Below are 11816 nucleotides of genomic sequence, written 5' to 3' on the forward strand. Positions count from 1 at the left end.
GGGAGGAACGGCGCGGAAGCGCACCAAAGGGATCTGCTGGGTTTGGAGACTCCACACGGGGTCGGGTGCCAGACATAGAAACGCTCGATCACAGGCCGGGTGAGCACGGGGTGCGGCCGGAGACCAGGGAGACAGGAATGACTGCTTTTCTCTGGGGGCACACTGAGGAGCGGGGCCCCGAGTTCTCAGCTCCTCCAGGCAGAGATTGGGAGGCCACCATTTTCACCCTGGTCCTCCAAAGCTGTACCGAGAGGTTGCCGGGAACAAAAGCTCCTGAGAGCAAACCCAAGCAGCTTGCTTAGCCCGGACTCACAAGGGCGGGGCAATTCCGCCTCCGGCAAAGACATTTGGGAACCATGGCAACAGGCCCCTCCCCCAGAAGATCAGCACGAACAGCCAGCAAGCCAAGACCAAGTTTACTGATCAAGGAGAACGGGAGAACTCCAGCGCTAGGGGAATACTGCACATAGAATTCATGGCTTTTTTACCATAATTCATTAGTTTTTCAAAGTTAATTTTTTAACTGTTTTTAATGTTTCTTTTTCCCTTTTTCAAACAACATCTTATCAATCCCTTTTTTAAAAAAAAACATTTTTTATTTTTTATTTTTAGAGTCATATTTTTATCCCTTCATAGTAGTTACCCTTATTTTTGGCATATATATATATAAGTTGTTCTCTCTTTAAAATTTTGAGATACAATTTCTTCTAACAGATCAAAATATACCCTAAATCACTAGTGTATAGCTTTGTTCTAGTCTCCTGCCTGATCACATTCTCTCCCTTTTTTTTTCTTTTTTCCTTTTCTTTTTAAATCTTCTTCTTTCTTTTTAAAAACAACTTCTTATCTTATTAAGTCCTTTTATAAAATCTTTTATAATTTTCATCTTTACAGTCATCTGCCATCCCTTCATTATATCACCCCTTATTTTGTACATATATAAGTCTTAACTCCTTTAAAATTTTAGGAGGCACTTTCTTCTAACAGAACAAAATATGCCCAAAAGCTAGTATGTGGCACTGATCTATGCACTAGCCTGATCATATTTGATCATATTCTGGTTTTTCTTTTGTTTTGTTCTGTTTTTGTTTGTTTTTATCTTTTTCTTTTTCCTTTTTTTTTTTTTCTCTTCTTTCTTTCCCTTTCTTGTCCCCTGGTTTCAGGTCTTTTCTGATTTGTATAGAGTATATTTGGTGGAGACGTTGTTAACCTGTTAGCATTCTGTTCTCTCATTCATCTGTTCTCCTCTGGACAAAATGACAAGACGAAAAAAATCACCTCAGCAAAAAGAACAAGAGGTAGTACCGTCTGCCAGGGACCTACTCAATACGGACATTAGTACGATGTCGGACCGAGAGTTCAGAATTATGACTTTAAAGATACTAGCTGGGCTTGAAAAAAGCATGGAAGTTATTAGAGAAATGCTTTCTGGAGAAATAAAAGAACTAAAATCTAACCAAGTCAAAATCAAAAAGGCTATTAATGAGATGCAATAAAAAATGGGGGCACTAACTGCTAGGATAAATGAGGCAGAAGAAAGAATTCAGCGATATAGAAGACCAAATGATGGAAAATAAAGAGGCTGAGAAAAAGAGAGAGAAACAACTACAGGATCACGAGGGCAGAATTCGGGATATAAGCGATATGATAAGACAAAACAACATTAGAATAATTGGGATCCCAGAAGAAGAAGAAAGAGAGAGAGGGGCAGAAGGTATATTGGAGCAAATTATAGCAGAGAACTTCCCTAATGTGAGGAAGGAAACAGGCATCAAAATCCAGGAGGCACAGAGAACCCCTCTCAAAATCAATAAAATTGGTCAACACTCCGACATCTAATAGTAAAACTTACGAGTCTCAGAGACAAAGAGAAAATCCTGACAGCAGCTCAGGAGAAGAGATATGTAACCTACAATGGTAGAAACATTAGATTGGCAACAAGTCTATCCACAGAGACCTGGCAGGCCAGAAAGGACTGGCAGGATATCTTCAGAGCACTAAATGAGAAAAATATGCAGCCAGGAATACTATATCCAGCTAGGCTGTCATTGAAAATAGGAGAGATAAAAAGCTTCCAGGACAAACAAAAACTAAAGGAATTTGCAAACACGAAACCAACCGTACAAGAAATATTGAAAGAGGTCCTCTAAGCAAAAAGAGAGCCTAAAAGCAGCATAGATCAGAAAGGAGCACAGACAATATACAGTAACAGTCACCTTACAGGCAATACAATGGCACTAAATTCATATCTTTCAATAGTTACCCTGAATGTAAATGGGCTCAATGCCCCAATCAAAAGACACAGGCTATCAGATTGGATTAAAAAACAAGACCCATCAATATGCTGTCTGCAAGAGACTCATTTTTGACCCAAAGACACCCCCACATTGAAAGTGAGGGGGTGGAAAACCATTTACCATGCTAATGGACACCAAAAGAAAGCTGGGGTGGCCATCCTTATATCAGACAAATTAGATTTTAAAACAAAGCCTGTAATAAGAGATGAAGAAGGACACTATATCCTACTTAAAGGATCTATCCAACAAGAAGATCTAACAATTTTAAATGTCTATGCCCCTAACATGGGAGCAGCCAATTATATAAGGCAATTAATAACAAAAGCAAAGAAACACATTGACAACAATACAATAATAGTGGGGGACTTTAACACCCCCCCTAACTGAAATGGAGTGATCATCTAAGCAAAAGATCAACAAGAAAATAAAGACTTTAAATGACACACTGGACCAAATGGACTTTACAGACATATTCAGAACATTCCATCCCAAAGCAATGGAATACACATTCTTCTCTAGTGCCCACGGAACATTCTCCAGAATTGATCACATCCTAGGTCACAAATCAGGTCTCAACCGGTACCAAGATTGGAATTATTCCCTGCATATTTTCAGACCACAATGCTTTGAAACTAGAACTCAATCACAAGAGGAAAGTCAGAAACAACTCAAATACATGGAGGCTAAAGAGCATCCTACTAAAGAATGAATGGGTCAACCAGGAAATTAAAGAAGAATTAAAAAAATTCATGGAAACCAATGAAAATGAAAACACAACTGTTCAAAATCTTTGGAATACAGCAAAGGCAGTCCTGAGAGGAAAATATATAGCAATACAAGCCTTTCTCAAGAAACAAGAAAGGTCTCAAATACACAACCTAACCCTACACCTAAAGGAGCTGGAGAAAAAACAGCAAATAAAGCCTAAACCTAGCAGGAGAAGAGAAATCATAAAGATCAGAGCAGAAATAAATGAAATAGAAACCAAAAGAACAGTAGAACAGTTCAACGAAACTAGGAGCTGGTTCTTCGAAAGAATGAACAAGATTGATAAACCCCTGGCCAGACTTATCCAAAAGAAAAGAGAAATGACCCAAATCAACAAAATCATGAATGAAAGAGAAGAGATCACAACCAACACTAAAGAAATACAAACAATTATAAGAACATATTATGAGCAACTCTATGCCAGCAAATTAGATAACCTGGAAGAAATGGGTGCATTCCTAGAGATGTATCAACTACCAAAATTGAACCAGGAAGAAATAGAAAATCTGAACAGACCTATAACCACAAGGAAATTGAAGCAGTCATCAAAAATCTCCCAACAAACCAAAGCCCAGGGCCAGATGGCTTCCCAGGGGAATTCCATCAGACATTTAAAGAAGAATTAATACCTATTCTCCTGAAACTGTTCCAAAAACTAGAAATGCAAAGAAAACTTCCAAACTCATTTTATGAGGCCACCATTACCTTGATCCTAAAACCAGACAAAGACCCCATCAAAAAAGAGAATTACAGAGCAATATCCTTGATGAACATGGATGCAAAAATTCTCACCAAAGTACTAGCCAACAGGATCCAACAGTACATTAAAACGATTATTCACCATGACCAAGTGGGATTGATCCCCGGGCTGCAAGGCTGGTTCAACATCCGCAAATCAATCAATGTGATACAATACATTAACAAAAGAAAGAACAAGAGTCATGTGATCCTCTCAATAGATGCAGAAAAAGCATTTGACAAAGTACAACATCCTTTCTTGATCAAAACTCTTCAGAGTATAGGGATAGAGGGTACATACCTCAATATCATAAAAGCCATCTATGAAAAACCTACAGTGAATATCATTCTCAATGGGGAAAAGTGGAGAGTTTTTCCCCTAAGTTCAGGAACGCAGCAGGGATGTCCACTCTCACCACTGCTATTCAACATAGTATTAGAAGTCCTAGCCACAGAAATCAGACAACAAAAAGAAATCAAAGGCATCCAAATCGGCAAAGAGGAAGTCAAACTCTCACTCTTTGCAGATGATATGATACTGTATGTGGAAAACCCAAAAGACTCCCCCCCAAAACTGCTAGAACTCATACAGGAAGTCAGTAAATTAGCAGGATATAAAATCAATGCACAGAAATCAGTGGCATTCCTATACACCAACAACAAGACAGAAGAGAGACAAATCAAGGAGTCGATCCCATTCACAATTGCACCCAAAACCATAAGACACCTAGGAATAAATTTAACCAAAGAGGCAAAGGATCTGTACTCAGAAAACTATAAAATACTCATGAAAGAAATTGAAGAAGACACAAAGAAATGGAAAAACGTTCCATGTTCATGGACTGGAAGAACAAACATTGTGAAGAATACAGTGCTACCTAGAGCCATCTACACATTCAATGCAATCCCCATCAAAATACCATCCACTTTTTTCAAAGAAATGGAACAAATAATGTTAAAATTGGTATGGAACCAGAAGAGACCCCGAATAGCCAGAGGAATATTGAAAAAGAAAAGCAAAGCTGGCGGCATCACAATTCCGGACTTCCAGCTCTATTACAAAGCTGTCATCATCAAGACAGGATGGTACTGGCACAAAAACAGACACATAGATCAATGGAACAGAATCGAGAGCCCAGAAATGGACCCTCAACTCTATGGTCAACTCATCTTTGACAAAGCAGGAAAGAATGTCCAATGGAAAAAAGACAGTCTCTTCAAAAAATGGTGTTGGGAAAATTGGACAGCCACATGCAGAAGAATGAAACTGGACCATTTCCTTACACCACACACAAAAATAGACTCCAAATGGTTGAAAGACCTAAACGTGAGACAGGAGTCCATCCAAATCCTAAAGGAGAACACAGGTAGCAATCTCTTCGACCTCAGCCACAGCAACTTCTTCCTAGAAACATCGCCAAAGGCAAGGAAGCAAGGGCAAAAATGAACTCTTGGGATTTCATCAAGATAAAAAGCTTTTGCACAGCAAAAGAAACAGTCCACAAAACCAAAAGACAACCGACAGAATGGGAGAAAATATTTGCAAATGACATCTCAGATAAGGGGCTAGTATCCAAAATCTATAAAGAACTTATCAAACTCAACACCCAAAGAACAAATAATCCAATCAAGAAATGGGCAGAAGACATGAACAGACATTTTTCCAAAGAAGACATCCAGATGGCCAACAGGCACATGAAACAGTGCTCAACATCGCTCGGCATCAGGGAAATCCAAATCAAAACCTCAATGAGATACCACCTCACACCAGTCAGAATGGCTAGAATTAGCAAGTCAGGAAACGAAGATGTTGGCGGGGATGTGGAGAAAGGGGAACCCTCCTACACTGTTGGTGGGAATGCAAGCTGGTGCAACCCCTCTGGAAAACAGTATGGAGGTTCCTCAAACAGTTGAAAATAGAGCTACCATCTGATCCAGCAATTGCACTACTGGGTATTTACCACAAAGATACAAATGTAGGGATCCGAAGGGGTACGTGCACCCCAATGTTTATAGCAGCAATGTCCCCAATAGCCAAACTGTGGAAAGAGCCAAGATGTCCATCGACAGAAGAATGGATAAAGAAGAAGTGGTATATATACACAATGGAATATTATGCCGCCATCAAAAGGAATGAGATCTTGCCATTTGCAACGACGTGGATGGAACTGGAGTGTGTTATGCCGAGTGAAATAAGTCAATCAGAGAAAGACATGTATCATATGACCTCACTGATATGAGGAATTCTTAATCTCAGGAACAAACTGAGTGTTGCTGGAGGGGTGGGGGGTGGGAGGGATGGGGTGGCTGGGTGATAGACATTGGGGAGGGTATGTGCTATGGTGAGCACTGTGAATTGTACAAGACTGATGAATCACGGATCTGTACTTCTGAAACAAATAATGCAACATATGTTAAGAAAAAAAAAAGAGGAAGATAGCAGGAGGGGAAGAATGAAGGGGAGTAAGTCAGAGGGGGAGACGAACCATGAGAGACGATGGACTCTGAAAAACAAACTGAGGGTTCTAGAGGGGAGGGGGGTGGGGGATGGGTTAGCCTGGTGATGGGTATTAAAGAGGGCACATTCTGCATGGAGCACTGGGTGTTATGCACAAACAATGAATCATGGAACACTACATCAAGAACTAATGATGTAGTGTATGGTGATTAACATAACAATAAAAATTATTTTTAAAAAGACTGTGACACCCCAAGGTATTGCCAGGGCTGGAGAACAAGCTAACTCCTGTTAGCAGTCCTCAGCTGGGAGAACTAAACGTGCCATTGCTCTTCATTGTAGACCTCAGGATAAGTTTGCAGGACCTCCCTCATATGGGTAATGTTCATTCCCTCATCATCCACATCTATGAGAAAGTTCTTGCAAAGGCAAGGAAGTCAAGGTTTGAACTGTGTCCTGGTCTGTATTTAAGGGAGGCAGGTACTGAACCAAGCAAAGGAGCTCACCAGCGTGTGCTGGGCCTGAAGCTCCACCTCCAGGGCGTTCACTGTGCGTCTCAGCTCCAGGATCTCTGACTGGCAGCACCGCAGCTCCTCGGAGCAGGACATGTCCTGCTTGCTGATGCTTTCAGACTGAAGCACAAGGGCACAGAGACATGATCAGTAACCTGCCCAGGTGGAAGCCAGGGCCCCTCCCTGCTCCGAGGCAGCACCCGCACCTGATCTTGGAACCACTCTTCCAGATCATTGTGGTTGGTCTGCACCAAGGCCTCATAGTGGCACCTCATCTCCTGCAGCACCCTGCTCAGGTCCACGGTAGGCTCCGCATCCAGCTTAATCTGGAGCTTGTCCCCCAGCTGGTTCCTCAGGAGGCGGACTTCCTGTGGGCACAAGAGGACATCCCAGCCGTGGAGTCCCCACTGCCCTCCACCCCAAAACCTCATCTCCCACTCCCCACCCTCCCCAGTGATTTCCCTGGGCTCCTCTGAGGATGAGGCACCACCTGCATTAGGCTAGCAACTTCCAAAGGCTGTGGATGAAGAGCAAGTCCCCACTGAAAGCTGGAGCTCACCTCCATAGCTTGTGAAGCTTACCCACAAGGCAGGGCCTGCAGATCTCCCATCCTGAGGAGGAGGAAGAGCTTCATTTCTTCCCCCAAATGAGCCCAAATTCACCCCCAGAAAGTCTTACACAAAGGGCCATGTACCTGCTCATGGTTCTTCTTAAGGCAGAGCAGCTCCTCCTTGAGGGACTCCAGCTGGGCCTCCAGGTCACACTTGGCAAGTGTGAGGTCATCCAGCACCCTGCGCAGGCCGCAGATGTCGGCCTCCCCCAGCTGGCAGAGAGAGTGCTCCATCTGGTACCTTTAGCAGGAAAGATACAGGAGTCGGGGGTAGAGAGCAGAGGGACCCCAGGACACTGGCAGCCACTCCACTGGCCATCCCTCTGCAGTCTAATTGTGAGTTGGCATTTCCTATGTGGCACACTTCCAGCCTGGAAAGCAATGGGGTGTTCCCCACCCATTTGACATGAAGCACCACTAGGCAGAGTGGCCAGGACTGAGGGTGCTGGGGCAGACACACGGCCAGCACCTGCCCTCAGGTGATCCCTGCAGACCCTCCTCTTCCATGCCCCCTACTGAGGCAGACCCTGGGTTCTCTCAGATTAGAAGCCAAATGCCAGATGGGAGGATAGAAATGGCCCTCTTTAGCTCCAGAGGAGTAAGGCTTCCACAGAGTTCTGAAGAAAGAATAAAGCGCAATGCCCCTTCCTGTTCCCAGGTTGGACCTTCTGAGGTGGCATAAACCTTTTGAGCCTCACAGGCCTCCATCATAGATGGTGGAGCATGATTTCTGTCATGAGTTATTAGTGCTCACAAATTGGTTGGGCTGCAGTGTGGAAACATTCTCATGGAGGCAGCAGAATTTGGTAGGAAATGGCCTCAGGGTAGGAAACATAGGGCCAGGTTCCAGTCCTACCACTCAGTGGCCACATGACTTGGGGCCCTGAGCTTCAGTTCCCTCACAAGGATGAAGCCATCAGTGCCCTGCCTACCTCCCCAGGTCCTTGGAACAGGAAGCAGCAAGAGTATGATGCATTCTCAAGCATGTTGTGAACTATAAAAGCTAAACAATTGAGGGGCAGAGGAGTGTTCTTTCAAGATCATGGGCATAATGCCCTCTGTTTTCTCTTGCTTTAACTGTCGGTTTGGGATCTTGGTCAATTATATCTCTAATGCCAACTGCATCACCAGAGAGAAAAAGTCAGGGTAGGTACCTGGCTCCCCCCTCTGCCTGTTCTATCCCAACTCACTTGGTCCTGAAGTCATCTGCAGCCAGCCTGGCATTGTCTATTTGCACAACCAGCCTGTTGTTCTCAGATTTGATGCACAGGATCTGGGGAAAGAAAGAAGGCTCAGTAATTGACTATCTCTAGAGCCATCAATGGCCTCAGGTCAAAAGAAGTTCCATTGGCCTGAGATTCAAACAACAACATCCTCTTGGACTCCCAAACACATAAGAGATGCTGGTGTGACACAGGGCGGGGGCTGTGCATGAGGATGCTTGGCAAAGGTGGAAGGCATACAGCCAAAAGAACTGGGAGATGGAGAGGAATAGCAAACTGAACACATAACAGAGACTTAATTTTATTTTGCCAGCCGTGATATTTAGCCTGATATGAACAAGATCTGAAATCTAGGCCACAGAAACAATGGGCTGGTTATGAAAGGTTTAGATGAAGAGGGACCCATTCTTAATAAGAAGTCCATTATGCTTGTTGATCAACTTCCCCAAAGGTCTTCTGTGAATCTAGCCAGGTTTCTGTGGCCCTTATTTGACACTTTTTGTCTTCCTATCTCCAAAACAAAGATGTAGTTTCTTAAGAAGCTTTGCACTGATTATCAAAGGGGACAGTAGCTATGCAGAAGAGACCAGTGCTACTGAATGACCATATACTGGCTCATAAGGGACATTAGAACATGCCGCCTTGTACTGCACTGGAGGTTACGTTGCACTGTCTTTGCAACTACAATGTTAGAATTGTAAGTACTGAGATAAGCAAACATAAACTCAGAATCCTAGAGAGTCAAATCTCCCATCTCAACTTCTACATATTCCCATTCATCTGCACTCAAGAAATTCTCTTCCCACAGTCAAAAAAGAATTTTTTTTTTCAAATGTGGCTATTTCCACTCCCAATCCAGGCCCTGAAAATTTTGTGCAAGTGTCAGTAATCTTTTTCTGTAAAGGGCCAGACAGTAAATATATAGGGTTTGAAGGCCATGGATCTCTGTCACAACTATTCAACTCTGCCATTAGAGCGCAGAAGCAGCCATACACAATACATTAATGAATGAGCATGGCCATGTACCAATAAAACTTTATTTATAAAAATCAGTTAGTAGGCCAGATGGGCCATAGTTTGCCAACCCCTGATCTGAAGCACCACAAACCTCACCTTCTGCTGGAGCTCTTCAATGGTCTGGAAGTAGGACTGGTAGTCTGGACACATGGTGGACTCATGGCATTTGCTCGACTCTCGGATCCTCGTCTCTAGCTCCGCGTTCTCCTTCTCCAGCTGGCGCACCTTCTCCAGGTAGTTGGCCAGGCGATCGTTCAGGAACTGCATGGTCACCTTCTCGTGGCCATTCGGGGCCCCTTCCCCATAGTTCTCACAGACTCCAATGTTGCCAGGAATGTTGCAGGTCCCTGGCAAGGGGCAAGCAGTGCGGCAGCTGTGGGGCATACAGAGGCTGGGTTTGCCCAGAGGGGTTGCCCCCACACGCACTCGGTTGGCATGTGCCAGGGTGGCCGACAAGCATAGGGAAGCGGGCTTGGCCTCTGGAACCTTTCCACTGAGGAGAGAACTGCAGTGGTGAGAAGTCATGGTGTCGAAGGCCAGATGTGTGCTTTGCCCACAGTTGGATTTGCTTGAAGTAGAAGCCTTCCTTCTCCTCCAGACCTTATATAGATTTGTAGTGGGTGTTGGTGCAAGAAAACAGGCATTTTCCTCATTAATATTTATGTTGATTCTCATACAATCACTCTATTAGTCAGTGATTTTTGTCTCTTATAAAGAGTTAATGAGCTCATGAAAGAGGCCTTCACCCACACAGGATACTTCCCCGCACTGCAGGGTCCTACAACACAGAGAAAATGAGGTTTTCTTCAAGTGGCCCACATCCTGTGGCTTATGTCTCTTTCCCCTCTGTCAGTTTATCTGCGAGATAATCAACAACCAGAGACTCCTAAAATCACCTCAAAATCTCTCCCTCTCCAGTATCCTTTTCCTGCCTCCAAATGTTTCCATCATCGCAAAGTCTAAAATAATCATCAAATCAGGCACACTGAGGAAAGCAAAACAAATCACAATTAGTTTGTTTCAGCAGATGTGTATAGAGGTCTCCACTCTGGGACGCAGCTTAGGCTGCCTGGAGGGAGGGGTTTAGATTTTAGTAAGAGGAATAAGAAAGTAAATGACCTTTATTATAAAGGCAAAAAGAGAGGGGGTTAAAAAAAAAAAAAAAGCTGCATAGATTTTTAAGAAGAGAGCACACTGTGTGACCAGAAAAAGACTTCATGGAACAAGGAGCATTTCAAATGTGTTTTGAATGATGGTTTCCAGGAGGGGCTGGGGGAGAGACCATCTCTCACAGAGACCAAAATGAACAGAATCAAATGTGTCTGGGAAATGGAAAATAGTATAGCTGTGCTGGAGCCCTGGAAAGTTGCATTCAGTCCAGGTTGTGGGAAGCCTTGAATGCCAGGACCATCCCATATATAGTCTTCTGGTAAAGGCAAATCAAAGGTAGGAATCTGCCCCTGGAAGCTGACTCTCCCCAAATATGAGGAAAAATAAATACACAGCTTCCTTATGAAGGAAGGTAACAGAGAAGAGATGAAAATCTCCTCTGTAAACATTAGAGGACAACATCAGACCAGAACAACAAAACAGAAACCTAACTTCTAAATTGATTTTGGTGTCTGAAAACTGAATAGACACTTTTTAATTACTCATGGGTCAAAGGAGATATCAGATGAGAAATTAAAGTATTTTCAACTGAATTAAAATGAAAATACCACCTATCAAACTGATTTGGGCAATTAAGACTTCCCTGTGCAAGCATGAGATAAATAAGTAGTTTGGGAAGCAGAAAAAAAAAAAAAAACTTCATGAATGAAACAGGGTAATCTATGACTCCCAAGAAATAAAATTATCATTTTTTTGTATTAGAGTCTATAGGCTAATTAAGGCAGGCAGTGATTAGTACTTTATGGTGTCTGTTCTCAGGCACCTCCTCCTCCTTTCTGGCAGCTTTCCTTGTAAGACACTGGTCCTCTCACCCACTGACTCCCTCTACACCTTGTTTAAGGAGATACACACTCAAGAACTTTGATCTTTCATCTTTTGAAACTTCGTGCATTTCTTTGAAATGCACCCACCTTGATTGTCCATTACTTAGCAGACTGTAAAATAAAATTTAAATTTCATTAATCTTCAGACACACTCAGAGCTTCAGAAGCTTTATGGCCTCCTCCATTCCTAAACAAATAA

General features: G+C 43.1%; 1 protein-coding gene across 1 annotated transcript in view; it reads right to left on the reverse strand.

Annotated features, from left to right (window-relative positions):
- LOC112815708 (keratin, type I cuticular Ha7-like) overlaps positions 1 to 10148 on the reverse strand; it is an 11911-nt gene extending 1763 nt beyond the window's left edge. Inside the window, exons 1-5 of the mRNA XM_025861831.2 lie at positions 9720 to 10148; positions 8574 to 8656; positions 7468 to 7624; positions 6980 to 7141; positions 6768 to 6893 (exon numbers count right to left, since the gene is read on the reverse strand). Coding sequence (XP_025717616.1) covers positions 6768 to 6893; positions 6980 to 7141; positions 7468 to 7624; positions 8574 to 8656; positions 9720 to 10148 — 957 coding nt within the window. The remainder of the gene's footprint in view (positions 1 to 6767; positions 6894 to 6979; positions 7142 to 7467; positions 7625 to 8573; positions 8657 to 9719) is intronic.
- Positions 10149 to 11816: the final 1668 nt, after the last annotated feature.

The sequence above is a fragment of the Callorhinus ursinus genome, unplaced genomic scaffold, assembly GCF_003265705.2.
Source record: "Callorhinus ursinus isolate GAN/ISIS: 27379988/994484 unplaced genomic scaffold, GSC_fseal_2.0 scaffold108, whole genome shotgun sequence".
Taxonomy (NCBI): Eukaryota; Metazoa; Chordata; class Mammalia; order Carnivora; family Otariidae; genus Callorhinus; species Callorhinus ursinus.